The sequence below is a fragment of the Balearica regulorum genome, chromosome 28, assembly GCF_011004875.1.
Source record: "Balearica regulorum gibbericeps isolate bBalReg1 chromosome 28, bBalReg1.pri, whole genome shotgun sequence".
Lineage (NCBI taxonomy): Eukaryota > Metazoa > Chordata > Aves > Gruiformes > Gruidae > Balearica > Balearica regulorum.
This window is the reverse complement of record NC_046211.1, coordinates 411,960-439,383: the sequence shown is the minus strand read 5'-3', so window position 1 is coordinate 439,383 and position 27,424 is coordinate 411,960. Positions and strand designations below refer to the sequence as shown.

Below are 27,424 nucleotides of genomic sequence, written 5' to 3'. Positions count from 1 at the left end.
GTAGTTCGGCTCCAGTTCGGCTGTAGTTCGGCTCCAGTTTGGCTGTTACAGTTCGGCTGTAGTTCGGCTCCAGTTCGGCTCCAGTTCGGCTCCAGTTCGGCTGTAGTTCGGCTCCCTCCGGCGCAGCACGCCAGGGCACCGTGGGCGTGGCCGGAGCGGAGGGGCGTGGCCGCCGAGGGGGTGTGTCCACGGCGAGGGGGCGTGTCCCGGGCGGGGCGGGGCCGTATAAAAGGGGCGGGGGGGCGGCGCGCCCCGCAGTCGCGGCGGGGCCATGAACGGGCTGCAGGGCTGGTGCGCGGTGCTGGACGTGCGGCCCCACGGCGAGAGCCCGGTGAGCCGCGGCCCTCCGGGGCCCTCCGACCCCCGCTCCGCGGGGCCGTCCCTTTCCTTCTCCCGGTGCTTCTGGGCGGCGGCTGCTGTCCGCGGGGGCGCCCCGGTGGGGCGGGGGGGGACCCGGGACGCGCCGTCGGTGCAGCGGGGCTGTGCCCGCCCGGCACCCGGTGTGGCTGCTCCGACCTGTCCCGCTGCGCCCGGGCTCGCCCGGCAGCCGTGGGGAGGTTCGGGGGGGTTCTGCGGGGGCTCTCCGTCCCAGGGGGTGCTCGGGGGTCTCCCTGCCGCCGGGGTCTGCGGCCGCCCGGTCCCCGCGACCTTCGCTGGGTGCTTGGGTGAACCTGGCTGGGAGGGTGAGGACGGCGGGAGCGCACCGCGGGACGCCCCGGGGTCGGTGCTGGGGTCCCACCGTGCCCCGTCGCGCTTACGGGGGGCTCCCGGCTGGCAGGCCGTCCCTGAATAATGGGGGTGTGGGTAACGCACCCTCGAGCGGCTCCCGGGGCCGCGGAGCCGTGGTGCTGGGAGCGGCCGGCAGCGAGGCTGTTTTGGCGCTTGCCTCCCTCGGTTCAGCAGGGCCTGGCGTTTTTCCCTTCCTGGTTGTTGGGTTTTCCCCATCGCCGTCAGTAGCCGGGCCATCGCCGCGAGGACGGGCCCTGGGTGGGGCTGGCAGCACCCCAAAGTCGGCACGGCAGCCGGCGTGGCGCCCCGATTTCCCCACAAAGGGGCAAAGCCGCCGGCGGCGGTCAGCGATTCAGCTTTTTGCTCGGGTTTTGGCAACTGGAGGGATCACCCAAAGGTGCCGGCGGCGGCAGAAGAACCGCGCCGGTGCTCGGCTGCCTTCCCCCGTGCCGCCGGCTGCCCGGCTCCCCGGCCCGAGTCCTGCCGGGTGACTCAGCTCTGAGTCTCCTTAGGAGAGTCCTAATTCCCCGCAGCTTGCCCGGCCTTATAAGGAGCGATTGCAGAGTTGGGCTCGTTTGGCTAATGGGTTATTACGGTGATAAGCGCCTCTGTAACGCCAGCGATTCCAAACACCGGAGCTGTTTGCTGCTGATTTTGGTGATACCCTCTGGGTCAGGTCAGGCCTGTTCTTATTTAACAGTCGGGACAGGCGGACGGACGGAGCGCCTTCCCCGTGGTTGCAAAACACCGGCGTCGGGATCGCCGGCTGCGGGTCCTCGGATGGTGCCGCCTCTCCTCCGCCTGGGATGTGGTGGGGATTTGTGCGGTTCCCCGGGAGCAGAGTCGGTGCCTCTCCCTCCAGCTAAGCTTTTCCCAGGTGGGGTTTTTTGGGGCTGGATGATGAAAAATAGACTAAAAGATTTAAAATTGGCTTTGGCATCCCCAACAGCTCGTCCCTAGTCATCCTAGCTGATACTGCTCGCCGTTGTTTCCAGGGGACCTGGCTCTTGCTGGTGGTTGGACCCAAAGGGCCACTGGGATTTTGGGAACGCCTCCTCGAAGGGAGCTGGACGGGAGCGCAGCTGTCCTGCCAAAAAGCCTCCAACCGCTGCAGCAATCCCCAAACCTGGCCAAGCTCCCCCGATGGCGGTTAATTCCCGAGGCTGGTAGTAAATGCCATGAACAAGCGCTGCTGGGCTGGAGTAGCTCTTGGGGTGCGCAGTTGGGGTGTTAAGGAAGCATTTTCTGTACGAGGTGGGTTTTTTCCAAGCAGGAGACAAGTGCAAGGCACTCTGTCATCTTCCCAGCGCTGGCCACATTGCAAAACCCTCCTGTCTTCCCCGGAAAATAACAGAGGGGGCCCGAAACCCACTGCCCCCTCTTCTCCGGGGCTGTAAACAGGAGGCGGAGCGGATTTGACACTAGCCAGGAGGTAAAGGAGTGGGGTAGAGGAGTTCCCATGGCTCGGCTCCTCCTGCCCCAGCCAAATTCGGCACCTCGACGGGGGAGGACAGCGTGTACCGGCCGCGGCGTCCCTCTGGGTTGCTCCGGCTTTGTATCAGAGGAGCTGCTTCTCCTGGTAACCGCCCTGGCGCTGACAAGGAGCCAGTGAAGCTTTGGCTGCAGGATGGTAAGAGCAAATCCCAAAAATAACCGTGCGGGAGCATCACCGGGGACCGGCGGTGCATGAGATGAGAACCAAAGTGCCTCTTCTCTCCTCCGGCCCCAACCGGGTGCAGCTCAGCACAGCCGAGGTGCTGCAGACAAACAAGCTGGGCAGGGAGGGGTTTGCTTGAGCCCGGCTGCGCCCTCGGCCTCCTCAATAGCATTCACTGCACCGAAAAAGCTGGTTTTCTCTGCCGGTGGTCCAGCGAGCCTCGCTCAGGCATCCATCTTGTGTCTCGCCATCCCTGTCTCCTCCGTGCCTCCCCGGCGTGGAGGAGGATGGAGACGGCGGAGCCTTCCCCCGCCAGCATTTGCATGGGTGGTTTCCTGGTTGTTTGACCCGAGGTTTGGTAGCGCCGGTGCCGGTGGGGAAGGCACCAGCTGCTCTTCGGTTCCTGCCGCAGCCGGTTTGCGGCAGCTCAATGGCAGGTTGATCCAGGAGCAGGTTTTTTGGGGGTCTGCTGGGACAGAAGGCACCCGCATGCCGACTCCGGGTAGTTTTGGCTGCGGGGATGGAAATGGGCTGGTGCTTGTTTCTTATCGCACAAAATCTTCCCCGGGCGAGCGATTTCTTTGGCAGCGTCCCACCCTCGCCTGGGCTTGACGGGACGGGGATGGCGGATGTGAGATCCCGACGCTTGTAAACAAAGCTGCGAGTAAGGAGGCGTGAAGGGACTGAGGTGCTGCCATCGCCAGCCGCGTCGGATCTCACCCCCGGCCTTTCCCTGCATCCCGTTTGCTTTGGGCAGCACGAAGATGATGGACGATGCTTTGTGTGCAGGCGCTGCTGTGAGCCATTTTCCTTGCCGTAAAACCCCGACTGCTTCTTGCATCTTCTCAAAACCACGGGGCGCGCTGCATCCGGCTGCTCTAATGGTTGTGAAAACATTCCCTGGAGTAAAAGTTGCAGACGAGTATCTGGTTAAACGATCGGTGCTGCTGAGTGCTAGCAGAGCCCCAGTGAAGTTTCTCTCGGATAATTGTCTCGGGGGGGGAGCGAAGGGGTCTGGATGCGTGTTTGAGACCCGTGGGAGGGCTCCTCATTTCCCAGGGAGCCGGGGTTTGTGTGAGCGGGGTATACAAAATATTTTGGAAACAAACAGATGGCTTGTTGAGACTTGGATGGCGAGGAGAGCGCTTGGAAGCGGGGAGGCAAAAATACCTTGACGTTGGTTTTGGAGAGCAGGAGGCTGACGTGGCTGAGGTGTGGCGAGGGGCGGGCGCCTGGCACTGCACGGGCACCTACCCCGGCTCTGCGGTGCTGCCACTCGAGAGCCCGCTGCCGTGACCGTCGCGCGCTGAGCAGCTCCCGCTTTCGGTGTCCGGTTTAAGAAGATCCATGAGCTGTCCGGGTGCCGACGAGGTCTGTCTGGGACAGGAGGGCTGTGCTGTGCTGTGGGTGTGTGGTGCTGGCATCAAGCTGTGGACAGAGAGCAGGCAAACCCATGGAGTGTCTTGGGTGTCCGTGCGCTGCTTCAGGGCTTTTATAGGCTCCAGGCATCTCCCCGAAAGCTTTGCACGGTGCTGGATGCGGCTGAACCGCCTCTTTGGCGGTTGCGCTGGTAGGAAGGCTTTGGGTGAGGAGTTAAGCCATGAAGGCAAACTGGGTCCTGGCCAGAGCCTGTGTGGATGCTCGTGGCCACAAGCCAGGGAGCGCCCTGCCGCCGGTCTTGCTGGCTGCTGCCAAAATGGGCTGTGCCGAGCCGGGGCTGTGCCGAGCCGGGGCTGTCATGGTAGGGCAGGGACAAGGGTGAATCTGGCAAGGTCCCAGCACGCGAGCTGGCAAGGTCTGCTTTCCCCTTCTCTGGGGCTGCTGCCCAGCACCGTGCGTCGGCACTGCCGTAGCCGGCTGCCACGATGGATGGCGGCCGTGACTCCCGGCAGAGGAGGGTGTGCACGGAAACGAGCCCAGCGATTGCTTCTCCAGCCCGTCTGCATTACCTTGCCTTGGCTGGGCCACGGCTCCTCCAAGCCCCGATCGATTTGGTAAACGTAGCCATCGTGCGCTCACTATTACTCATTTTAATCCCAGCGTTACTTCGCAGGCTGCAGCTCAAACCGAGGGGGAAGGCAGCTTGTCACCACGTCTGCAACGATGCTGACCCGGCTCTTGGCTCCTGCTGTAGCTGGATGTAAAAAGACTTTCAGGGAGTTCTAAAACTAAAACCTGCCTCTTGTTTTAGGAGAGCGTGAAGGTGCTGCGGCTTACTCTGCCGAATGACCTCCCGGGCGACAGGCGCGAGCAGGTGAAGCAGAAGGTGCGTCTCCCCCGCGGTTCAGTTTGGAGTTGAAAATACAAGTTTGTGAGTTAATTTAGGGAGAGGGGGAACAGGCATTTGGGGGAGGATCGGTCGCTTTGTGCTTCATGAACTAGAAAATTCACCTCCTGGTCTGTTAGACGCTTCGGTGCCAGCTCCCGAGGCCACGCTCAGCACTACCTTCCTCTGTGAAAGTGCACGATGCTCATTTGACTGGAGCCGGGCAAACCGTTCCAGCCAGTCTCGCCTCTCTGAAAGCCCTGCCGCTTCTGTCTCTTGCAGCCGGTGGGAAAAGCCTTTGCCATGGTGGCCAACAGATCCAGCAACGGTCACTCCCTGGCCTCCGAATGCATCAAGTCCAACGACGGCGATGAGGAGATCATCAAGGTACAGCCCCTGGCTCCCCAGCTTTGTTGCAAAGAGATCTCGTTTAATAAGTGGGGCTGGAAAAAAGGTTTTATCTGAAGCTACGCTGGCAAAAAGCTCCCTGGTGTAGCTCCTGATGGTGCGGGCAGGAGGCTTGGTGCGGTGCTGCTGGCTGGCAGCACCAGCGCGGTGGGCTTCCCCGGTGTTGGGGGGATGCAGCGAGAAGCCGGGGCAGCCGTGGTGGGTCTGCACAGTGGGGGTCACGCAGGAGGAGAAGCTGCTTTGAAAAAAGAACAACAAAAAAACAAAAAGCTGGGGAAGGTTAACTGCAAAGGGGAAACCTGCGGGTGCCGTGGCTCAGGAAGCGGTGATGTCCTGGTCCCTGTGGAGCTGGGCTGGCTGGAGTCGGGACGGTCTGACCTGCGGCCACTGTCTCTCCGGGGCAGGTTTACCTGAAGGCGCGGGCCGAGGGCAGCGTGAACCACGAGGAGCACGTCAACCAGCTGAAAAGCGAAGTTCGTTACATTCAAGAGGTAGTTAATGTCCGCGAGGGGGGGGCTCTGGCTTGTGTGCCTCTGCCTGAGTGCGCGGGGGCTTGCGGCGAGGGTCCGGGGTGCTCTGCTTCCCCCGGGGGGGTTTCACGCGAGTGGGCGGCAATGCCCGCGCCGGCTGTGGCACTCGAGCCCCGGCTGAGCCCCAACCACTCTGGCGAACTGGCAGTGGAGCTGAACTCTCCAGTTTGTTGACTTGCCTGTACAGGGCAGTAGTCTAATCAAGCGCCATAAATTAATTCAGCCTGACTAATTGCTCTGCTATATGGACTGAATTTGAAGAGAATTGCGTGATGACTTTCCCCCAAGGCTGTCCCCTGCATGCCTGGGTGCGGCACAACCGGAGCCTCTTGTTAAAAGGCAGTTTCTTTGGTATGTCTCATCTCCCAAAGTAAACTGGATGATGAGGCTCTCAGAAGATTAACCCTTCCCTCTGCTCCTGGTGGGGATGTTATTTCTGGAGAGCTGGTTGCAAGGCACGGAAGCGGTTATGTGCATGTTCTGGTCTGGGCTGCTTGGCCTGAAAAAAAAAAAAAGAGATAAAAAGGGGAAAAAAATAAATTTGGGTTTGCTTTCATGGGAGAGTTTGTGCTGGGTGCTGGCCTCGGGGAGCAGCAAGGGGCAGATCTGGTAGGGCGGCCTCCAGGTCTTTTACGTCATCCTTCTGACTCCTCTGCCAAAACGCATGTTTTATTCCCCCCCCCCCCCCGCCAAAAGAAAACAGCCTGCTCCCGCTGCCTCCTGCCTGCAACCCAGACCTGCCTGGCTCCTGCCTGCCCAGGGCTGCAGCGCTCCAGGGGTGTTGCTCATCCCAGACCTTCTCGCAGCCACCCAGATGCTGCAGTTTTTGTGCGTGATCCTTCCCACTCCTGGGGCTTCGACTTCAGCTCTTCTGATCTGAGCTTTCCTGTAGCTCCCCGCAGCTGGAGACAGGAGTCGGGTTTTAAAAGGGCCCCTTAGCAATAGTCGAGCGGGACTTAGACCTCGTCTGGCCGCAAAGGCTCTGCGTAGCCCTATCAGAATAGCTGAAGCAGCGCAACCGTGCAGCACAACTTAATCCTGCATGTGAAAACCAGAGAATAAGCTAAACAAGTAAGTCATGGTGGCGGTACCAGTCTGTCCGCATCCAAGAGAAGTGCCCTGCACTGGGTCGTGGTGTAAAAACCTCAGGGATGTCTTGATCCAGCTGGATCCAAGCCATGGATCGCTGTCCTTGGGATAAGGACTTGGTCGCTGACCCGAGAGCTGCACGTTGTGCTTGCGCCTCATCCCTTGTCCTGGCGCTGCCCAGTCTCCGGCAAACTGCCTTGCCCCACTCACCTCGGGCATCTAAAATCAAGGGGTAGGGATGAAGCCACACTGTTAATGCTTTGAGAAAGCTTTTCTTTGAAAAGCGTTGGGGCAGCGTTTGCTGTAAAAGCCTGTAAATCATTCCTCTGGCTCACTCACTCTGACTAATTCGAGTAGCTGCAAGTCAAGACTGTACTTGTCAGCGTCCTGCAGCGCAGCAGAGAGGGAGCTGGGGAACAGCAAGGGTCTTCTCAGCACTGCAAAGGTGAACTCGATGACTAATGCATGAAAAATCAGTGGCATCTCCAGATTGTTGCTTTTTTTTCCTTTTAATTTTTTTTTTCTTCCCATGACCATGTGGGACAGCTGCCTCGCAAGGATCCCATCTGGCAGAGACGGTGCTGCTTGCAGGCAGGGCTGTAGTAAAACCAGAGGGTCAGGCTGCCAGAGAAGCCATCGATTGCGTACCGGCGCAGGGCATCGTAGCAGCCACCGCACCTTCGTTTGATTTCTGTTAGGCTGAGTGACACTGTCCATGCAGATCGAGCTAAATTGACTTGCCTTTGCCAGGCTAGAAGTTCTTTGAAGAAGCTGCGGGAAGACTTAAGTAGTAAACTTGAGAACAGACAAGGAGCTAAACAGCATGCACAGGTAACGGGAGCATTTCTCGGGCGTTAAATGGCATTGAGTGATTAAAAAGATGTCATCTTTGGGTCCGGAAAATGATAGAAGGGGCCTTAAAGATCGAGGCGCTTGTGGCAAACGACAGCCACGTTGGCACCGTTTACAGGCAAAATTCGAAACTTTGCACAAGCACGTAACGAGGAGTCAGTAAGCAAAGCGCGTTGGCTGGCCAAATGCACCATTGCATGTTCGTTTGCGGGGAAAAACCCCTTGGTCTCGAGTGGCTGCGGTGCCCCAGAGCTAGCTGTCTGCATGCGACTGCGCTCTCGCGTGAGCGACCGTGCCGGCCGGCGTTGCATCCCTGTCTGTCCTTTGCTTACACAGGTCGTGCTGGAAAAGCAGAACGGGAGCTGCCTGTACCCCGAGAGGCTGCAAGCCGATTCCTGGGAGGACCAGGTATGGGGCTAAAGAGGGGGATTTCAGCGCTGTGGGAAGAAATGCCAGGTTTAGTTTGAGATTTTCCTCCCAGCAGGTAACTTTGAACCCGTTCAGCACACAACTGGGCGCTCCTGCAGCAAACTCGAGTCTTTTTATCAGGGTCAGATCAGAAACAGAGCACGGCTCTATTAGAGCAATAAAAATGTGCATAATGGGCTGTTAAAGCTCTGCACAGGAGAGGTTTTTAGCAGGAGGGGTAAACAGGCATCTTCAGCTGGTAAATACTTCTCCAGCTTTTTGTCTTTCCCCTGGCTGGGGCAGAGGCTCTGGGCTGGGCTTTCGGGCTGGGTTGCTGTGGACCTGGTTCATGTTGCGGGGTTTCAGGTTGCCCAAGCGCAGATGGGGATGGCATCCTGCGAACAGGGCTTGGAAGGCAACCAAAGGATACCATGCATGTTATCTTGAGGGCTGGAAGCTGTCACTCCAGCGTGGGAGGTGAGGACAGGAGCGCCTTTAGTTTTTTCAAGCTGAGAAGTGATGTTACCAGGCTTTGTCACCAACAGCGCTGCCCACGTTGGGGCGGAGGGCTCCTTTGATACCTCCCGACTGCTCATCCTGTCCTGTTACCGTCTCTGCAGGAGGACGACTGCTCAGGTGAAGACGTAGAAAAGATCCGACAGACAGCAAAGAGGCTGTTCGCGAAGCTGCAGGAGGCTGAAAAGCACCATCAGTTGGAAAAACAAGCTTTTGAGGTGACTATGCTGCGCACTTCTCTGCTGGGAAAGCATGGTTTTTATTTTATTTTGGGTTTTTTTTCCCCTTTTTGGAAGTCTGAGGAGCTGCATGGGCACGTGAGTTTGCCAGAGGTGTCTGGCTTCTCCTTGCAGAGCAGCGGGCTCGGTGCATGGTTAAAATACACCGGGGAGTCCAGACCTGGCCAAACCCCAGCGAACTGCCTCCCTGCTTGCCCAGATGAGTCTGAAGACCCAAATGCTTTCCCAGTTAAAAATCACATAAAACAAAAGCGTCAGCCAGTTGGAAGGCGATCCCCCCCAAACTCTGCTGAGCCTTTCCGACCGTAGCCAGGCGAGAGGAGTGTTTTGTGGGGTCCCCAGCCACGGTGCTGGGCTGCTGCGGCCGTGCTGGCTGGCGTGGCATCTCTCAGAGCTCAGCCTCCTCATCTGCGGGGCCGTTTGCCGAGAGAGGGGTGAGCCAAAAGACCGGGGGTCTCCTTGGCTTCTGCCCGGCGAGCGGTGCTGACGAAGCTGCTGCCTTCGCTTTCCTCCCACAGCCCTGGTGGTTAATGGTCCCCTTGGGTTTGTTTTCTGGTGACTGCTCATGTCCCGGATGGGCTGGGCCTGTCCACGTCACCCCGCAGCGCTGGTGGCAGCGGTGACGTCCCGGCTCGCATCCTGTCCCGCAGACCAAACTGGTCCCGGCCAGCCTGGAGGGTTCCTCACGGCGGGACGGGGGACAGCGTCCGCTGGGGAAGTGGGTTTGAGCGACAACCGCTTCCTCCGGCACCGGGACGTCTGCCTGCCCGCAGCGGTGGCACGTGCCCCAAGGACACCTGTCCTTGCGCATCAGAAGTCGTGTGGTTCAGTGGCATTTTGGGGTCTTTGGTCAGCTGTGACGTTGACTGTGGGTTCTGGGTGTTCCGGCAGCTGTTGATCCCGCCAGCGCTGCCCAGATGTTCTCGGTGTGCCTTGTTGTCTGGGCCTGCTCTCCAGCTGTTGTGGGGACCCATGGGGACACCCTTGTCCCTCTTGGCTCCTGCCATGGGTGCAGGCATGGGGCTGGCTGCCGAGCACGGTTCCTCGGGCAGCCCCAGAACGTGTGTGGCTGAGAACGAACATGTCTCTTGCGTTTGAGGAGCCTTTATTGCTACAGCATTTAGGCGCGCTCTCCTTTGAAGTGCTTTGAAGCCAGGGAGCTTTCTGAAGAAGCTCTTCTCTCTGAAGCACGCCGGGCTGTTTGCTGAGACGCCCGACTGCCTTCAGCAAAATCTGCCTGCCAAGGCTTCCAGCACCGGTGCGGCTTCAAAACGTTGCTCGGGAGAAGGGCTCCGGTGGCGCGAGGGTCGGGGGTAAAGGCGTCTCCTCTTGTTTGCAGAGGACGGTCTCGCAGTACCAGGAGGAAGCGGAGCAGACGAGCTCTGCCCTGCGCAGAGCGGAGAAGAGCGTGGTGGAGAAGGAGGTGCAGGTGGATGAGCTGCAGAGACTCCTGGCAGGGATGGAGAAGGTACCGGCCCTGAAGCCGTGGTGGGATTAGCGGAGCTGCCTGGTCCCGCTCTGCTGCGGGGGGAATCGGCAAGCCCAGTGGTGATGAGTTTGGCAGTGCTCAGCGCCCACCGTGCGGAGGGTTTGACCGGGGAGGTTTAACCCGAAAGCGTCGGGCAAAGCCAGCCGCTGGGAACGGCTGAGAATGGAGCGTTGCTGATCTAGGCTTGCGTTGCTCAGGTCTAGAAGATCTGGTCGGTCTGTGCAAACTCTTCCAGGTATCCTGGAAACGAACGCTCAGTCTAGACAGCCGCCTGGTTCTTCTTCTCATGGGGGCACTAACACAACCTCCGGCCCTGATTATTTTATGTTTTTTTCCTGCTGCGGTCTGCTCACAATACTCTTAAAGCCATAAATGTAACAGCGCAGTGTGAGCGTGAAGTGATTTGGGACTGCCTTCCCTGGCCCGGCAGCGGGGAAGGAGCCGGGTCGGTGCCTCGCCTGTAACCTAGGGGGAAAGGAGCGGGACGTCTGCCGTCGGTCATCTCTGCGGCTGCCCGCGTCTGTCTGTCTCTCGCATGTAAATTTACTGCTTGTGAAAACAACCCGCAGATTGAGCGAGGAGGCTGAGCTGAGCCTGCCTGGGCTCCCTGGGTGTTTGTAGCTCGCCGCCGTGCAGCGCAGGCCAAGGAGCATGTGTTGCGACTTGTTTCCGTGCGTGTAACTCGGCCTCTCGCTCTGCCGCAGGAGCACAGGAGTTTGCTGCTGAAGATGAAAGAAGGCGAAGCAGAGCTGGCGAGGCTGAGAAGCGTGGAAGGCGACAAGCTCGCCGAACAAGACCGGTGAGGCTTGGCCTCCGGCACGGCTGCCAACTCCAGAGCAAGCCCACGCCGCTGGGTCGGGGTGTCAGCTCGCTGGGGCATGACTGCACATTCCTGCGAAGGGCGTGCTTGCTCTCTGGCTTGCAAAACAGCACCCTACTCCCAAGAGCTGACTAATCTCCAAATACCTCCTGCAGTTTTGCTTTGCTCCGAGAGATCCGGAGCTCCGGAGCCGGGCTGCCCGGAGACCTCTAGCGGCCCCGCTGCAGGCTGGGAGCTCGGGGCAGGTCCTAGGGAGCCTCCGGAGCAGCCGATTCTCCCCATCATGTCAGATTCGTTCCGCCCAGCCGGTATCCTTGTGCTCCAGGGGCTAATTGGCGATGGCTTGTTTCTGGAAGGCCTTGTTTGTGGCCTGACTCTTCCTGATGTTCCTGTGTCCCTGCAGTCTGTGGTTGCTAGTCTTTGTGGCTCCTGCTTGAATAGGTTTTGTCTCTGCCTCTCCTTACCTCGTCTAGTCAAAGTATTTCAACTTTGTGCGGCTGCAGAGAAGACCTGGCTGACAAAAGCTGCTCTGGGCAGAGCTGGGTGGGTGCTCCCTTTCTGGGAAGCCATCCGACAGCTCCCAGACTCTCGTCCTCTCCTTTTCGCAGGTCAGCCCAGCTGGAGAAGGAGGTGGCCATGCTGCGGGAGAAGATACACCATCTGGACGACATGCTGAAAAGCCAGCAACGCAAAGTCCGGCAGATGATCGAGCAGGTGAGAGGATGCAGGGCTGGGGTGGGAGGGAGGAGGAGGCAGAGCCTGGGAGGCCTCAAGAGGGCTTTAAAAAAAAAAAATATAGGAGAAAGGAGAAAAAAATTAAATCTCTTCAGCTGCTCAGAAGCAAAGAACTGCTGGTTTGTGGGGCTGAGTCCCTCTGCAAACCAAAGGCAGCCCAGAGCCCTGTCCTGCGGCTGACCCCGGTGTGACGGCCCGAGGGGGAAGGTAATAAAAGGAGCAAAAAAGTAGCAGAAAAGGAACGAAAAAGGAGTGCTGTGCACCCAGCTTGGCCTGCTGAAAGAGTTAAATCATCTCAAACTGTGTGAGCAGAGGCTCCTTCACCTAGAGCTTAATTCACAGACTTAATTTGAGGCTTTTTTTGATTGTTTTTTATGCAGACCTTGGAGTTAAGGTTGTGGCTGTTAACAGGCAGAATAAGCTGCCCTCCTCCCTAGACGTGCCCCCAGACCAGCCGTACATGAGAGGGATTTTCAGCTGCCATGAACTTTTCTCTTACAGCTCCAGAACTCCAAAACGGTGATTCAGGCCAAAGATGCCGTGATCCAGGAGCTGAAGGAGAGAGTGGCTTACCTGGAGGCTGAGGTACGTCTTAGCGGGGCTGTTTCGGGGGTTGCATGGGGTCTGTTCCGAGCTCAGACCCTCTCCTTGAAACCCCCTGGCACGACTGGTTTGTGCACGCCTGCGGGTCGTAGCTGGGCTCCCTCGCGGTGATGAGCTTCACTCTGGGCAGAGCGGCCAGCAGCAAAGTCCTTCCCCGGCACTGACACCTGCCTCGCGTAGGAAAATGTGCCCTCCGCAGCCCCGAGGGCTGTGCTGGTTCCCCGAGCTGGTGGTGATGGTTTCCAATGCAGCCGGGGTTGCTGGAGCAGCTGTGAACTCAAGCCAAGTCCAAAATAATCTCATCAAGCACACTTCTCTGGCAGCAGAACCCTTCTTGCTTACAAAACTGCTGCTGAGTGCGTGCATGTTGGAAATTAAAATTGCATTCCAGCCTCTAGGATTGTAACAAGTGTCAAACCTCTCTCCTTTTTCGGATAAAAACTGAGCCTGCATTGGTGCTTGTAGTATTTCCTTCCCTCCTCGGCGATTTATTTTGCTAATTTCTGCATGGGGATGGTGTGTGTGAGCACAGCCAGCCATGAACCCTGGCGGAAAACATCCAGCGAGGGAGATTGTGTGCCGGTGGGTCTCTGTGTTGGGGGTTTGGTGGGTCTTACAAACCATCCCGGCTGTCCTTTGGCAAGCAGTCCCTATGTAGGGCTGGATTTCATTTCCCTCAAGAAAAAGCTACCCCGTTGCAAGAGATTTTACAGGAGCGTTCCTCGGCAAGCAGCCTGTGTCCCTGCAGCCCGCCTGTCCCCAGCTCCCTGTCGCTAACCACGGCTCCATCTCTTGCAGAACCTGGAGATGCACGACCGCATAGAGCACTTGATCGAGAAGCAAGTCAGTCGGGGCGGCCACAGCTCCAGAGCACGCTCGAAGTCGGAGTACGTGAGCAGGTACGTGGGGAGCACGTACCCTCCAGTGATGGCGGGAGCCTGCCTGGCTGCTCAGCGGCTTCATCTGCAGATCCGCGTCTTACCTGGGGCGGCGGGAGCTGTGGGCCAGGAGATGATGCTGGACTCAGGGATGCTCTTGTGGGAGCAGACTGTATTTTTTTGGCTTTGCAGAGGTTTCCATTGCTGCCTGTCTCCCTCAGGAGTACAGGGGAGCAGAGGGCCCTCCTGTGGGCAGTTTTGGGGCGAGCCAGCACGGAACCAGGGCTGGGGCAGAGCCTCTCCGGCAGCTTTTCTCCTCAAACCCTATCCAGCTCGTCGGGCTGAACAAACCCTTTCTGTCTTGCAGCAAAAGACTGACGGGCCCCAAGCCACTGCCTCTCATTCGAGTAGTGGAAACATGAGTTTCGAGGGCCGGTTCGAGCTGAAGACTCTCCCCTTGTTATCGTTGACTGGATTTCCCTGCTTGACTGCCATCCTCTGGCCTCTGTGCTCCCGGAGTCTCCCTGGAGCCGTCGGCGGAGGGCCGTGCCCTGGAGAACTGTGGCAGCCGAGGACAGACGTAGCCGGGGCGGTCCTGGCAGAGGAAGGAGGTTTGCGAAGCGTCCACGCTGCTGTCCCCACTGGGTCCCAAGGTCACACGGATGCCGGTTTGGAGGCTGGGACCAGCCGGTCCCGGCGTGGACACGGTGGCTCTCTGGCCGGAGAGCTGGGCTCGCTTTCCCTGGTCAGTCCTGGGTTTGCCGGGGTTGCTCTGCGAGAGCAGCCTTCGCTTCTGAAGGGCCTCGTCCAAACAGAGCTCCCCCTTCACCTTGCAGCTTGCCAACGTGGACTTGGGGTTTAACCTTTTTTGGTTAAAATTTTTTTTTAAAAAATATATATTCACTCTTACAAAGAAAGAAAGAAATCCTATTCAAACTGGAACTCCTTCCTACAGCAAAGCCCAATACGTGACAAGTTGGGAGCCTCCACCTCCGATCTCCAGCACACATCTGGCTGCTCCGGACTTGGCAAAGGCTCACATGGCCAAAAAAAATAAATAAATCAGTGTATCACCATGCTTTTCCCAAGAGCGTAGAGAAATTGTACCCGACGTACGTGTAGTGTTTGAACCCAGAGGCTGTCTGGTCTGTTACCTGTATTTATTTCAATAAATTATTGGTGTCTTCCAAAGATGTGGTGACAGGCATGATTGCTGCTGTCCACCTCCATGGGAGCACAGTTGAGGACTGCCTGTCCCATGTTTGAACTGGAAAACACCAACCGGCTTCCTCCGGGCTTCCCCTGTGTCTGGTGTGCACCTGTGCTCGGGAAAGGAGCTTGGGTACAGCTAGAGGAAAGTCGTTGGCGTTTGTACTGAGCATGTTAATACAGAAATACACGTGCCTTAATCCCTCTGACTGTAGTGGACTGAATAGCTGGGACCAGTGGAAACGTGCTGGGGGTGGGTTGGGCTGCGCTGGCCCTGTGTGCTGCCTTTTCTGCTTTTTTTTTTTTCTTTTTCTTGCTTTTTTTTTTTGCCCTGCCCTGCCCTGTCCTGTGCTCCCCTGGAGCGAGCCCATGCTGTGTCCTGTGCTGGTGAATGCCAGGAGGGGCTGAGCTGGCTGCTCTGCAGTGGAATTAAATCAATTGCTCTCTCCACGCAGCCTGTCCCCAGCGCCTGGGGGAAGGAAGGTGGCCGTCTGGCGTTGAGGTGCGGCTCCTTGATGCAGGACCAGAGCTGCTCCCCTTCTGCCAGCCCCACAGCGCAGCTCCCTGCCAGCAGCCCCCCCGGTGGGGCCTGAGCCGGGCTCCGGCCTGGGGCAGTTCGGTGCCTCCCGGGTGCTCCCGCTCCACGCGTGGCCTGTGCCACCCCCCTCCGCGGCAGCCAGCGTCCCTGCCGTGAGGGCAGGGGGTCACGGAGAGCGCGGGCCTGCTGCGGTGGGTGGCCTCCCTGGGCACGGGGGCGTTCCCCTCAGACCCCCAGGCCCGGTGGTGAGGTCTGGCCCAAGCCAGCCCCCGGCCCTGTGGTAAGGCTTCTCTGCCACTTGTTGCCTTATGAGGCAGTGTGACGTCACGCCAGTGACATCATGGTACAGCGGTCGACACCCACCGTTGCCATGGCGACAGCGGAGGCGCGGCACTACAACTCCCGTCAGGCCTCGCTCCCGCCGTGCCGGACTACATTTCCCAGCGCCCCCCGCGCCCCCCCGGAGTCCCTTTCACAGGCGGAGAGGGCGGGGCCTTACGGTGGCCGGCGCGGCGGCGGTCGCGTGACGGGCCGGCCGGGCGCTGCTCGCCAAGATGGCGGACGAGGAGGGCGAAGGGCTGCCGCGCTCGGCGGCCGCGCCGCACCGGAACGGCGGCGGTGAGGGGGCCCCGGCGGGGCCGGGCGGCCCCCGCGTAGTCCGTATCGTCAAGTCGGAGTCCGGTTACGGCTTTAACGTACGCGGTCAAGTGAGCGAGGGCGGCCAGCTACGGAGCATCAACGGCGAGCTCTACGCCCCGCTGCAGCATGTCAGCGCCGTGTTAGGCGGCGGGGCGGCCGACCGCGCCGGGGTGCGCAAGGGGGACCGCATCCTGGAGGTGTGAGTACGGGGGGGCCGCCGCCCCGCTGCCGCCCTTGCCCTGCCCGGCGTGGGGGGCTGCCCGCCCCCGCCCCGCTGCCGCCCCCTCCGCTGCGGGAGGGCTGGGGCTGGGGGGGGGGACCCCCTCCTGCTGGGGGGCTGGGGGGGGACCCCCTCCTGCTGGGGGGGTCCCCAGGGGGCTGAGCCTGGCTGGGGGCTCGGGGCGCCCTTATCGCGGGGGGGCTGAGCCTGGGGAGGGGGCTGAGCCTGGGGGGTAGGCTGGCTTCCCCTCACTGGGGCCGGGGGGGCGGCTGGAGCTCCCCGGGGGCGTTGGGGGGACCCCCAGGGAGGTTCCTGTGGGGAGCTGCGTTGTCTGCCCAGATGCTTTGGGGGGGGGCCCTGAGGAAGGGGCCGGGTCTGGTCGTGTCGCACTGGGGGCTGTGGGGAGCCCTTGTAGGGGGGCTGGACCAGCCTCTGCTCCCTGAGGACCCTTTTATATGGGGGGGGTGTGTCTTCGTGGTCTTACTGAGGGTTTTAGGGCACCTCTTTCAACAGGGAGCTGTGGGCCAGCATCTTCCTCCCTGAGGGATTTGGGGATCCCCTTTGCGGGTGGAGGGACACAGCCTCCATCTCCTTGAAGGCAAGGCACTCATCTTTTAGGGGGTTCTTCAGAGGATCCCCATCTTTGCCTGAGGGTCACAGCCTCAGGATAAAGCCCTTGGAGGGGCAATCTGGGGTCCCTGCACCAGCTCATCCCTGGGGAGGTTCTCCCCCCACCTTTGTTTTCGGAGGCATCCCTAGGATCGCAGAAGGGCTCCTAAGCTGCAGAAACATCTGGAGGAGCCACCTCCGCGGATCTGCCTCCCCGGCCGGGAAGGGACTGGTGGAAGGGGGTGGCCGCGGTGGGGAATTTGCCTGGGGAGGCACTGAGCTCCTGGAGAAAGGCTGTTCCCGGGAGAGATCCCTGGTAAGGAGGGGAAGTAGGTTAGGAGATGTGAGAGGAGGCGGCTGGAAGGGAGGGAGAGCTCACCCTGAGCAGGTCTGCGGGGGGAGAGCAGGAGGAAGGGCCCGTGAGTGCGAACCCTCCGCCGGCGAGCGGGACGCTCGGGCCTCACCGTGGAGAGGGCAGGGGGCTCCTTTGAGAGACGACAGGGCTGCTCTGTGGAGCTGGTGGCCTGCCTTCCCCCCCCCCAGCCCTGCGGCCTTGCAGGAGGCAGCGGAGATGGAAATACACGCTCAGGGACACGACCGGCCGCTTCGTTTCCCTTCTTCTCGGTCACTGGGACCTCGGGATGTCCAGCGCTGTTTCTTGACAGCACGAATGGTGATGTGAGCCTGAAAACGTCTTTCCGTGGGAATGCTTCAGCTGTGTTCAAACTGATCTTCCCCCTTGTGCCCAAACGAAAAAAAACCTTAAACTTTGAGCCCGTGTTTGTGGACCGACATCGGTTAGATCGCTTTCAGGCCTTTCTGTAGCCTCAGCCTGCCGAGGTGTATTTTTCTTACCGTGTTCCCCTTCGTTTTGTGGTTCTTGGGGTTGGTTCTGCCCGCGCTGAGCTGTGCGATACCTCCTGATCCTTACGTATTTGTACTTCATGCTGAGTTGGTTAAGTTCAATTACTTATTAATTACAGGGATTTCATAGCAGCAGGAATGCTTTGCTGCCAGTCTTTGCAGGCTGCAGTGTGTGAAGGACGACAGCGTGTGTTTGGGCCCAGCAGAGAAGATCTGTTCTGACTAGCCCGTGGCTAGCGAGCTGGCCGTGCCCCGCAGAAAGCTTGCTGTTGGGATTTGGCTCTCGCCCGCGTGACCCAAATACTTTGCGCTTTGATTTTTTTCTGTGCAGAAGAACCATGCAGGGGGTGAATTCTGCACCTGGAGGATCTGCTTGAGGGAACAGCATTTATTGACCAAGGGTGAATATTTTGTATGCGTTGCAAGGTGCCGAGCTGAAATTCTCCCTTGTGCCCGCTGTGGGGAAACGCTTAAAATGCTATGTTTGAAATCAGAGGTAGGTTTTTGAGGCCGGCGTGAGGCGAGGGCCTGACCTTTAGTCTGTCACCAAACCACGCAGCAGTGTGGGAAAGAGTTAAGACCTGCAGATAACGATGGTTAACGAGGCGGGGGGGGCATGCAGAGTGTTTGCTCAGGCTCTCTGGACCCCTGGCTTCCCCCTCCACGGGGCAGGGAGCAACTGGGCTGGAAGGCTGGGGGATTTCCTCTTGCTTTATCTGCCACTTCTCATCTCCTGGGAGAAGTCGCTTTTAATTTGCCCGTGCATCTTCTTGTAGCGCTGCCAGATTGGCTCTCGCCCTTTTCCGATATCGCCTATCGCTTTTGTTAACCTGGCTGCGTAAATCAGCCCAAAAAGTATTACATGGTACCGGCTGCATTTTGGCGGCGTGAGGACCCCGTGTCCCTGCGCGCTCTGCCAAGAGGACGCTGATTCTCCCTGGGTCTATTAAAATCCAACTCCTGTAAGTAAATCTTAGCACGGTTGTGAGTTGGAGTAGAAAACAATAAAACAAGACTCCAAAAATAGCTCTGATTTCCCTTCCTTTGCACAGCAGCACCCTGCGCACAATGGTGGGGGTGGGGTTCCCCGGGAGGCACGGGGGCCCATCCGACGCCGCCTCCCCGGCACGGCGGTCCCGGCGCCCGCTTCATCCTCCCGCAGGTCCCCCGGCGGGTTCGGCAGTCGCCGAAAGCGACGCCAGGGGTCTGGAGCCGGGCAGTGGGGTAAGGACCTGGTGCTTTGGTCAAAATTACTGGCTGCCCGGCGTCTTTACAGATCTTGTGTGGCGTTCGGGTGCTGAAACCACCGAAAGGTTTGGTGTTTTCTGAGCAGGCTGTTGGTTTCCGAGCAGGGCTTTGTTTCCGCCTCCTGCAACCCTCAGCAAACTGGCCCGGGAGAGTTTTTTGGAGCAGGAGCCCGAGAGATGAGATTCTTCCGTGGCCGTGATGGAATTGCTGTGGCTGTTGCTGCAGCGTAACGGGGGATTTAGCACGTGGTAACTTGTCTGTGGGGTCTGTCGCCCCACGTTTCCTCCCCAGCTCACCCGGGACATGCGTTTATTCCTGTCGTCACTGCGAAGCCCTTTTTTGGCATCCTTCGCTGCGTCACGCTCCTATATCTCGCATCTAGCTCAGACTTCTCGCTTTCGAAGGCTGGTTTTGCGACATAGCTATGGCGTGCTCTCTAATCTTCTTAGCTGGTTGTGTGTTTGTGGGTGTTGAGGGCATTGGAGACAGACAATGAAAGCTAATTTAGTTCTTGATTATCACCGTGAATGACAATCATAACTAATCTTGACAGGGAAGAAAATCTCACTATCTCACTAGCGTTTGCTCTGTTTGCAGGGAAGTGCGCTCAAAAATAATAGAACAGATAAAGAAGGGATTTGTTCTCGATATTACTGAGCCGTGTGCAGCAGAAACCTGGTCCGATCTAGGTGGGATTGCGAGGGTAGGGGGGTACTGTGCCCCGCTGGACCGGAGAAGTGGTCTCCATCGCTCGTTCCTGCATCCAAAAATACGTCTGAAATGGTGGCAGCACCGACTGCTTCAAGGGAAGGTTTCGTACCCCTCGATACAGGTCTTGATGGAGTAACCCCCACCGGAGACGGCTTCGTGCTGACGCTCGTGGGGAGTGACTCGTGCCTGGTGTGTGGGGTAAAAGGCATTTCCCTCGGGAGATTAAACTCTTTATCTCTTCTTGGTCTGAAGTCTAATTTTGTGTATCGAGTTGGGACAGAAAAAGCTGGTTCTGCTTCGGAAAGGTCCAGAACGGTCTGTAAAAAGGAGCAGCAGGTGCATGTCCTGTCTTTCCTCCTCCCACCTCTTAAACACACCGTCTTCCCGGTAACGTTCCTGAATTCACCCCAGCCTTTCCGGGCTCCATCCCTGGCTTTCCTGCACACGTTTTTCAGAGCGTTTTACTGTGGGTCAGCATCTCTCCCCCTCTGACGAGCAGGGCAGGAGGAGGGGGAGCAGATTCACCCAGTTAAAGCTGTAGATTAGACCTGGGAATAATTCGGGTCTCCTGATTGCGCCTTTCAGCCTGTGCTCGGTGTGCTCAATAAGGCTGGCGTTGGCTCTTTGAGTGAAAAACTGCAAATGTATCTTTTTTTTTTTCTGGAGAGATAACAGCAGTGGGTAAATGAAGAACCTTCGTGTGCTGGGTTTTCCATTAAGCGTACAATTAGATAAATGCAAGAGCCTTTTTATCTACCCTGGGTTAACACTTCTGCAGTATATTTAAACGGAGCTCTACGCATGCCTAGGAATGGGTGCGAAGACTGAAGCTGGAAAAATTTAAACCCATTTCCGCCGCCTGCGCTCTCCGCTCCTGCTTTGTTCGGCTCAAGATAACGAAGCAAACGGGTCAGTCCATGGAAATGGCTCCTGGTGGGGAAGAGCGGCTGGGGATGTGCTGGACGTTGGTGCCCGGTGTGTTGCAGTGCCTTTTCTCGGTACCCATCGTTTCCCTCCCTTGTTCACCAGTCTGAACGCTGGTGAAGCAGCGACAGACGAAATATAAGGCAGGGGGAGAGTTTCCTTTTACTGGGATTCAAACCTGTGCTTGCAAAATGTGAGCTGCAGTCCGAAGCGTCATTGAGGGTTCTCGTGAACCCCCGTAGCCAAGGCTGCAGTTGGACCGGGATGCCGTTTCGAAGAGGTGGACTTCTCCGGAGGAGCATCTCGTGACAGTGGTTTTCAGCGTGTGGTCTGCAGAGTCCTCAGGGGCTCATTGACGTTGCTCAGAGCTCTGCTGGGAAACCAAAACTGCTGTCACAGCCTTGAACTTGGTCGTCAGCAGCTCGAACTGAGCAGAGGAGAATCTGGGTCTACAAAAGGAAGAGATAAGAATCGTTGCTTTGATGTTGGTCACAAAGGTGACGCGTAAAAGCCCAGCTCCGTGCTAGCACTGGGACTTGCGGTCCGGCAGCGCTGTCCATCTCTGGGCTTCTCAGGGTGGTTTTGCGATGGTTCGGGGAAGGGAAAACCAAGGAGGCCTTGACCTAGATTGTGTCTCCTATTGCTGGTATAGAAGCTGATTGCAATTAACTGCTCCTGGGTTTCCAGAGTGGATTTGATACAGATTTGGTTGCGGAAGTGTCCAAAATATTGTTCCTTTTTCAGCACGACTAACAGCTTTCCACTGTTGAGTCAGTACTTGTTTGCTTTTCAGTAGTATTTAGTTTTTAACCTGCTGGAATGTTAACGTTCTTTGTCTTCGTTCAGGGTGCTTCAGAAGTGTTAATTTGCAAGGACTCCTTGTTGTCATGAACAGCAATCATGCTGTTTGCCAGAGCAGAGCCTGTCAATGTGCACAGGGCCGTTAAAACTTCCTTAAAATGTTGTAAGAGGCTTCTGTGACAACGGTAATTATCCCAGCTGCCTTCTGGTCTCTCCCACATAAGAGAAATAGGAAGGGTCACTGGAATCGCACTTGCTAGTGTCTTCCTGGGTGTCTTATCTGATCGCAATAATATCGGGCAGGGTCTGGATTGCTTAGCTGTAAGAGAGAAAGGCTGGCTTCCCTTCTTTTGGGTGATTAGAAATGAGGAAATACTGCTTCGTACTGCTTCGGCCTCAGCTGAACAGCACAGCAGGATCATCGCGCCCTGGGGTGGCTCGGTTTGGGGAAGGCTTGTGCCGACGGCCGTCTGGCTTTGGGGACCGAGCAGTTCAGGGGACAACCGTTTAGCTTGAGTGGTCTCGTCTGTGTCGTGCAACTGAGAAATGTAACGCTCCTCTGGGATCGGCTGCAAGGAGCCGGGTCTGTTAAAGCTGCTGCGCGCCGGTCGGGCGAAGACGTTGCTCTCCCGAGGAGCAGTGGAAGGGAGCCGGCGCCGTCAGAGCGGCTGCCCCTTTCCAAACGCACCCCATAATTTATTTTTGGTGGCATCATGTGGAGCCGTTTTGGTGCTTGGCGCTAGCTGGGTTTGAGAAGGGAGAGGGATGAAGAGGATGAAGAGCCTGTTTCTGCGGCTGCTGCGGCGAGCCTGGAGAAGCTGTCCCACACCACTGTGTCCAGTAAGCTCATTAGCTGTTCATCTTCATTCCAGAGCCTCCGAGGAGGCTGCTGATCCCTGTGGCGACTGCCCTTGGCGCTGGATCTCATCTTCAGCACTCTTCTTCCTTCATCAGCCCTTCTCAGAGCAGAGAATAATCCGTCACTGCTGCTGTTGTCTTAGCACCGTGCTTAAAACCTCTCCTGCAGCTGCATGCCGGTGAGAACCGGCGTGTTAGAGAAGAAGCAGGACTGCGGGGAGCTTCTCGGCGACGTACGGAATTTTATGGCCTTAACGTACAGCCCTGGACAGAGCTGGAGCCAGATGTGTTTTGAGCCAAGCGTCAGGAGGTGGAAGATGCAAAGCTGGGGGGAGAAGGGGACTTGACAGAGCGTCCCTGTTAAGAAGGGGGTGACGCACGGGGTTGTGGTGTGGCTGCCTGTGCCAGGCTCACTGCTGAGGCCACGTCTACGCAGCCAGGCTCTGGCACGCCGGGACGGGAGAGCTCTGACCTGTGCTTTGCCACGGTGGTCCTGCCGACAGCACGGGATGGCTGAGGGCGCTCCTCTGCTAAAAAGCAAAACCTTAAAGATGATTTGGGTCGTTTCTGGGGTGTTTTCCCTTGGACGGTTTGTTGGCTGGGTCGGCGCTTTGCCTGAAGGAAGCACGAAGGCAGGCTGTGGTCTTAATCTCCAGGAAGCTTATTGCAGGCTTTCTTGCAGTAAATTTCCTTGTCATCTCTTGACAGACAGAGAGTTGGGAAATTTTAAGAAGCCTTTGCAGAAAATGAGTCATTCGTTGTACAAATGGGAGAAGTGAAATGTTCTTCTCTGTGTCTCGGGGATCTTGCTCGTTAGCGTCGGTATGATGGGGAATTCTGCTTTGTCAAACGCATACTTCGTCCTCAGGGTCTCCCGGTGTTTGCCAGTGGTTCCTGTTCTTGCCGAGAACACTTGCCGGTCTGCTCTGCCCCCCGGCAGGTATTTTTTTGTGGCAGGAGCTTGCAGAACCACAGGCTGAAGATCTTTTCTTAAGCATAACCTGCTGTAATTCCCAGAGCTTGGCTTCCCCCGTAGCACCGGGCGAGCCCTAACGGGCGAGTGCCGCTGCTGGCAGTGCCTGCTCTCGCCCCAGGCGTTTCGGGGTGTCTGCCCTTGCACCAGCGTCAGCGGGAAGCAAAGTGTGCCGCTGCCTGGGGTCACAGTCCGGAGTCTTGGCCCAGGCCTGTCGTGGCAGGCGTCCTTGGCATCGTGCTGGACTGCGGCACGGGCAGTTCCCTCTGCTGCGGTGAGACAATTGCCGTCGGAGACGCGGTAACGAGCGCTTTGGGGTGATGCTGTCTTTGGCTCATCTGGCTCAGCCAATGTGAGCCCTTCGGCATGGCGAATATCGAGCTAGGCCGACCTAACCAGCACGAGGACGGCTTCTTCCCAGCTCCCCGGGGGAACGGCAAGAGCCTTTGGGAGCCCCTTTGCAGCCCTGGTCGGATGGGGATGCTCCTGCGTGGGAAGCCTCCACGTTGCCTGGTCCAACAGCACACAGAGCAGCTCCAGCATCACTTCTACCCACCGACTTCAGAGCTTCCCTGCAGTAACCTTCCTGCAGGGCAGCTCGTGTTCCCAGCGAGCCGAAGAGGAGGCCGGGTGCCGAGGGAAGGAGGCTCGCCACCATCCTGCAGTGGAAGGTGACAGAACCTTGTACTCCTGGTTTAACCACATCCACGTTTAGTGGCGGGCAGCTGAGAGAAGCCATTTGTCGGAGGAAGCTGCTCTTTGAGCGCTGCTGAATTCTAGCAGACCTTGCCGGGGCTTGCGTGCGTCTGGCCGTGGTCTCTGTCCTGCCGCGTGCAGAGTTCTCTCTTTCCCTTCCTGCACAGAAGAGAGCCGTGTGTGGTCTGCGGTACCTCCTTTGTGGAGGGAAGGATTCCTCGGATCCGGTCGTCGTCCGTCCTTTCTGTAAGGCGTGGAGGGAGCCAGCCCTGCGGTCAGCTCGGGGCCGAGCAGCACTCTCCTGGGACTGCGTGCATAAAGGTAACGCCTGGTTGTTTTTTTTTTCAACTCTAAACAGAGGCAGAAGCTCGAGGAGCAAAGTACCCGAGTGTCCGGTTGTCTCGGGAAGAGTGCGTTGGGCTCTCGCATCCCAGCAGGCCCACGGCCGCATGAACAGCATGTCGTTCAGCTGCGCACCCCTCGCCTTGCCGGCCGCTCCTGCGTCGTGTGATTTACTGTTCCCTTTCTCCCTCGGTTCGCGGTGATGATTCCAGCCTGAGTTGCTATGGCGACTTTATTGCAAAGGTGCGAGTCCTCCGGCCCTGTGTGTCCGTGGTTCCGACTGCTCCTTCCCAGGGCTCGGCATGGCGGAGGGGCGAGCGGGGCTGCTGTTAAAGCAGCAGCTGGTCCGAGGCAGGAGCCCGCTGGGAGCGATGGAGAGCCGGCAGTGGGTGTTACCGTTTGGGTGGGTTTTTTTGTGAATGAAATGATGCATTGCAGTCTGATTGTCGGGAGTCCCGGGTCCTGTCCTTGCCCCCTCCCAGGGTTTGGTGTCGGCTTGGGGAGGAAATGGGTGGCAGCAGAAGTCACCACAGGCTGAGGAGGGTGTGGGAGAGGAAGAGGAGGAAGCTGGCGGTTGTGTTTGTTCTCGGTCTGCTGGCAGAAGGGAAAGCGCAGTGTCTGAGGTTGGTGCTGATGGTGCTGAGGACTTAGTTCCAGCCTAGCTGGGGCTGAGTAACTGAAAACCAGCCTTGACTTTTGTGGACTGAGCAGCGAGTCCTGCAGCTGGAGGGGGGCTCTGCCCCTCGCTGCCTGGAGACAGGCTTGAAGTCAGGCGGGAACGGTGATTAAACTCCTCTGCGTGTCCCAGTCCTGTCCTGAAGAGAGAAGGACAGAGGCAGAGGAGGGTCGTTATGGCCAGCCTGGTGTGGGCAAACAGCAGCCTTCTCCGTGTGCCGGGAGCCTCTGCCGTCTCATCCCCATCCACCAAAAGTCATACTTGGGCAGCGGTGCCACAGGACTTTGCGGACGGGGTTTGTTCTAGGCGAGTGGAAGGGAGCTGGGATAAGCGAGCAGCACACGAACATCCGTCAGGTGCAACGAAGTGAATGTCCCTTTAATGTGGCGATGTGGGTGGCTAATAGCTCGATCGGTAACGAGGGCTGCCCTCTGCGGCTCAGTTTGCTGCTTTGGAGGCCGCGCTTCTGCCCTTGAAAGGGGATTTTCCCTCCTCCTGAACTTAACGGCCTCAAAAAAAGCAGCGTACGACTCTGAGCGCTCCTATGGCGCAGAGCCCAGGGGCTGCAGCCAAGGGTGGCTTCGTTATCCCCGGAACGGTACGGGAGCTCTAAGAGGGCTGATAACCGCAGGTAGTGTCTGAGCCGGGGGCAGCCTTCTTGTCCAGCTCCTGGCAAAGCCCAAGTGCTGTCTCTGGCTCGCAAACACCGCCTCGGGCTTTTTAAAACTTGGTTCAGAGCCTGGGATCTCTCACCCAGATTTGTAAGTCGAGATTGAATCTTTCCAGGGCGATTCTTCTAAGTAAAAGTTTGATAAACAATGATCAATGTGAAGCAGTAAGAGCTGTTCTCTTGCGTTTGAGAGCTGGGGATTGAAAGCTAAGTCCCACGCTTGATTTAAGGTGAGCTGGGATGATTCCGTGACCAGCGCTACGTCCTCGGCGGTGAGATGATGACAGTCTGTCCCCAGGCTCCAGGAAGGAGTAGCTGATTGCCAGAGGGAGTATTTGCGAGCCTGTTCTCTCCCTGCACGGTCAGGATTCGTGGCTGGGAAAGCAGGCAGCTTTCCTCTTGCACTCCTCTGAAGCATCAGGCAACCGCCGTAGCAGAATGAGAGCGACGCCAGGCTTTCTTGGTGGAGAAATCCCTAAGTGCAAGCGAAGACAAATTGGCGTTGTGACGTGGTTGCCGGTGTTGCTGCAGCGGGGAGAAACTCCTTGGCTGGTTTGTTCCAGGCTGCTTGGGAAGCAGAGGTGAAAAGGGACCTGTCGTCTCCTGTGATCTATGGGCTCTCCGGCAGCCTTGCTGGCTGCTGGGGATGTGGTGGGTGAAGCTCTGCCTGTTCCTGTTTATACAGGGAATGTTTCGGATACCGAACCCTTCACAGAGACGCTCATGATGACTGCAAGTTTATGGAGACTCGCTACTAAATTTAGCTCTTATCAGGAGGAAAACCAGGCTTGTCTTTTTCCAGATCTGGAAGAGAACCTAACTGGTCTCTTTGTCGAGTCGCGGGTCCAGCATCTTTCCAGGCTGGCCAAGGTACAGTCCGTATCCTCTGGGCAAAAAGCAAGACCCGAGGGCTGGTTAACTGAGCCGGCAGGGAGAGCAGGATATCAGGAACACTTTAGAGGTGGCTTGGGCATGTCTTGGGTCTTCAGAGCTTCCCTGGGGCTCCCGGAGGGCTGGGAACATAATTGTGAGGAGTTCTGGGGATGAGATTGGAGTGATTCAGGGAGCAGAAAGGCAATGTTACTCGCTGTAGCAGGGCTCCCGGGCTGCTTGGGGCAAGGCAGAGCGGTTTGCCTAGAGGCAGCTGAAGCAAATGCACGTCTCCTTTGTGTTTCACGAAGCAGACGTGCTCGCAGGCGCTGTGTCTTGGTGGATGGGAGCGCCGGCTTCGGAGATCGCTCCCCTGTGCTGTCCCAGCCTCCTCACCTGCTGCCTCATCTTGTTCACCTGGAAGTTTCAGTCCAGGTTTAGGGAAATTCACTTATGTTTTGGAGCTGTTGAGGATCAGGAGATGGGCTTTGCCCTGGCAGTAGTGTGTGTTACGTGTTCAGTGTTTTCTTCCCCGATTCTGTGGTCTCTGTGCATTTGCCTTTACTGAATGGGGGAAAAGCTCGCTTTCTGGGCACCATCGTGCCATGTCGTACCACTGAGAAATGGCAAAACCCACAAAACCGGTTCTGAATATCCAAGGGGGTGCATGAGCCTTAAAGAAGTTTTAGTTGTGCCTGAAGTTGTGAAACGTGATTCAGTAATAACCCAAGAAATCATCAATAGGAAAAACGAGTCAAGTTTAGACCGGAGGGAAGCTGGGGCAGCCAGCGCAGTTGAGGCTGGAGGGATTTCCAAGGGAAGTGGGGATGTGATGGAGCCCTGGGCTGGCCCTGGCATGGTGTGGAGGCTCTGTGGTCGCCTCTGCCTTGCTTATGGCTTTTCTGCTTTCTCTTTCGCAGGAACGGGGTGAATGTCGAAGGAGCAACGCACAAGCAAGTGGTGGACCTGATTCGCGCCGGAGAGAAGGAGTTAATTCTGACCGTGCTGTCCGTGCCTCCCCACGAGGCAGATAATCTCGATCCCGGTGACGACTCTTTGGGGCAGTCGTTCTACGACTACACGGAAAAACAGGCTGTGCCCATCTCCATCCCCACGTACAAGCACGTGGAGCAAAACGGCGAGAAGTTTGTGGTTAGTATCGGTCTGGACAGCGTTTTCTGGGTATCTCCGGGTATCTGCGCCCTGGGCTGGCATGCTCCCTGCTGTTAGTGACAGTTGGTGGCAACGCTCTTTTCTCATCTTCAGGACAAGGCGTGTTAATTTATTATTGACTGGTTTTGTCGCTGTCTTATGTAGGCTTGCCCGTCTTCACTCTTACTGTGCTTGGTTATTCTTT

At 57.7% G+C, this 27,424-nt stretch overlaps 2 protein-coding genes across 6 annotated transcripts in view; both read left to right on the top strand.

Annotated features, from left to right (window-relative positions):
- The first annotated feature begins 260 nt into the window (after window positions 1-260).
- TUFT1 (tuftelin 1) lies at window positions 261-14,410 on the top strand. 3 transcript variants are annotated; one of them, XM_075737390.1, is made up of 13 exons: window positions 261-331; window positions 4,578-4,652; window positions 4,935-5,039; window positions 5,465-5,551; window positions 7,430-7,510; window positions 7,868-7,939; window positions 8,560-8,673; window positions 10,034-10,162; window positions 10,888-10,982; window positions 11,612-11,717; window positions 12,240-12,323; window positions 13,140-13,240; window positions 13,587-14,410. In XM_075737390.1, the coding sequence occupies exons 1-13, from the start codon at window positions 272-274 to the stop codon at window positions 13,639-13,641; spliced, it is 1,164 nt and encodes a 387-aa protein (XP_075593505.1). In that variant the 5' UTR covers window positions 261-271; the 3' UTR covers window positions 13,642-14,410. The 3 variants fall into 3 exon arrangements, with proteins under 3 accessions (XP_075593505.1, XP_075593507.1, XP_075593506.1); XM_075737392.1 differs by lacking the exon at window positions 7,430-7,510; XM_075737391.1 differs by lacking the exon at window positions 4,578-4,652 and having other exon boundaries at window positions 268-331.
- Window positions 14,411-15,480: 1,070 nt separating this feature from the next.
- SNX27 (sorting nexin 27) overlaps window positions 15,481-27,424 on the top strand; it is a 29,524-nt gene continuing 17,580 nt past the window's right edge. Inside the window, exons 1-2 of one of the 3 annotated variants that reach the window (XM_075737050.1) lie at window positions 15,481-15,804; window positions 26,988-27,219. In XM_075737050.1, the coding sequence (XP_075593165.1) occupies window positions 15,521-15,804; window positions 26,988-27,219 (516 nt within the window). In that variant the 5' untranslated portion in view covers window positions 15,481-15,520. The remainder of the gene's footprint in view (window positions 15,805-26,987; window positions 27,220-27,424) is intronic. The other 2 variants (XM_075737051.1, XM_075737049.1) reach the window with 2 other exon arrangements.

Bases quoted from the DNA above. Each gene is read 5' to 3' on its own strand.
- TUFT1 (XM_075737390.1), top strand. From the start codon at position 272: ATGAACGGGCTGCAGGGCTGGTGCGCGGTGCTGGACGTGCGGCCCCAC. The intron at 5,040-5,464 runs GTACAGCCCCTG...TCTCCGGGGCAG, and splicing joins GCGATGAGGAGATCATCAAG to GTTTACCTGAAGGCGCGGGC. The intron at 7,511-7,867 runs GTAACGGGAGCA...TTGCTTACACAG, and splicing joins GAGCTAAACAGCATGCACAG to GTCGTGCTGGAAAAGCAGAA.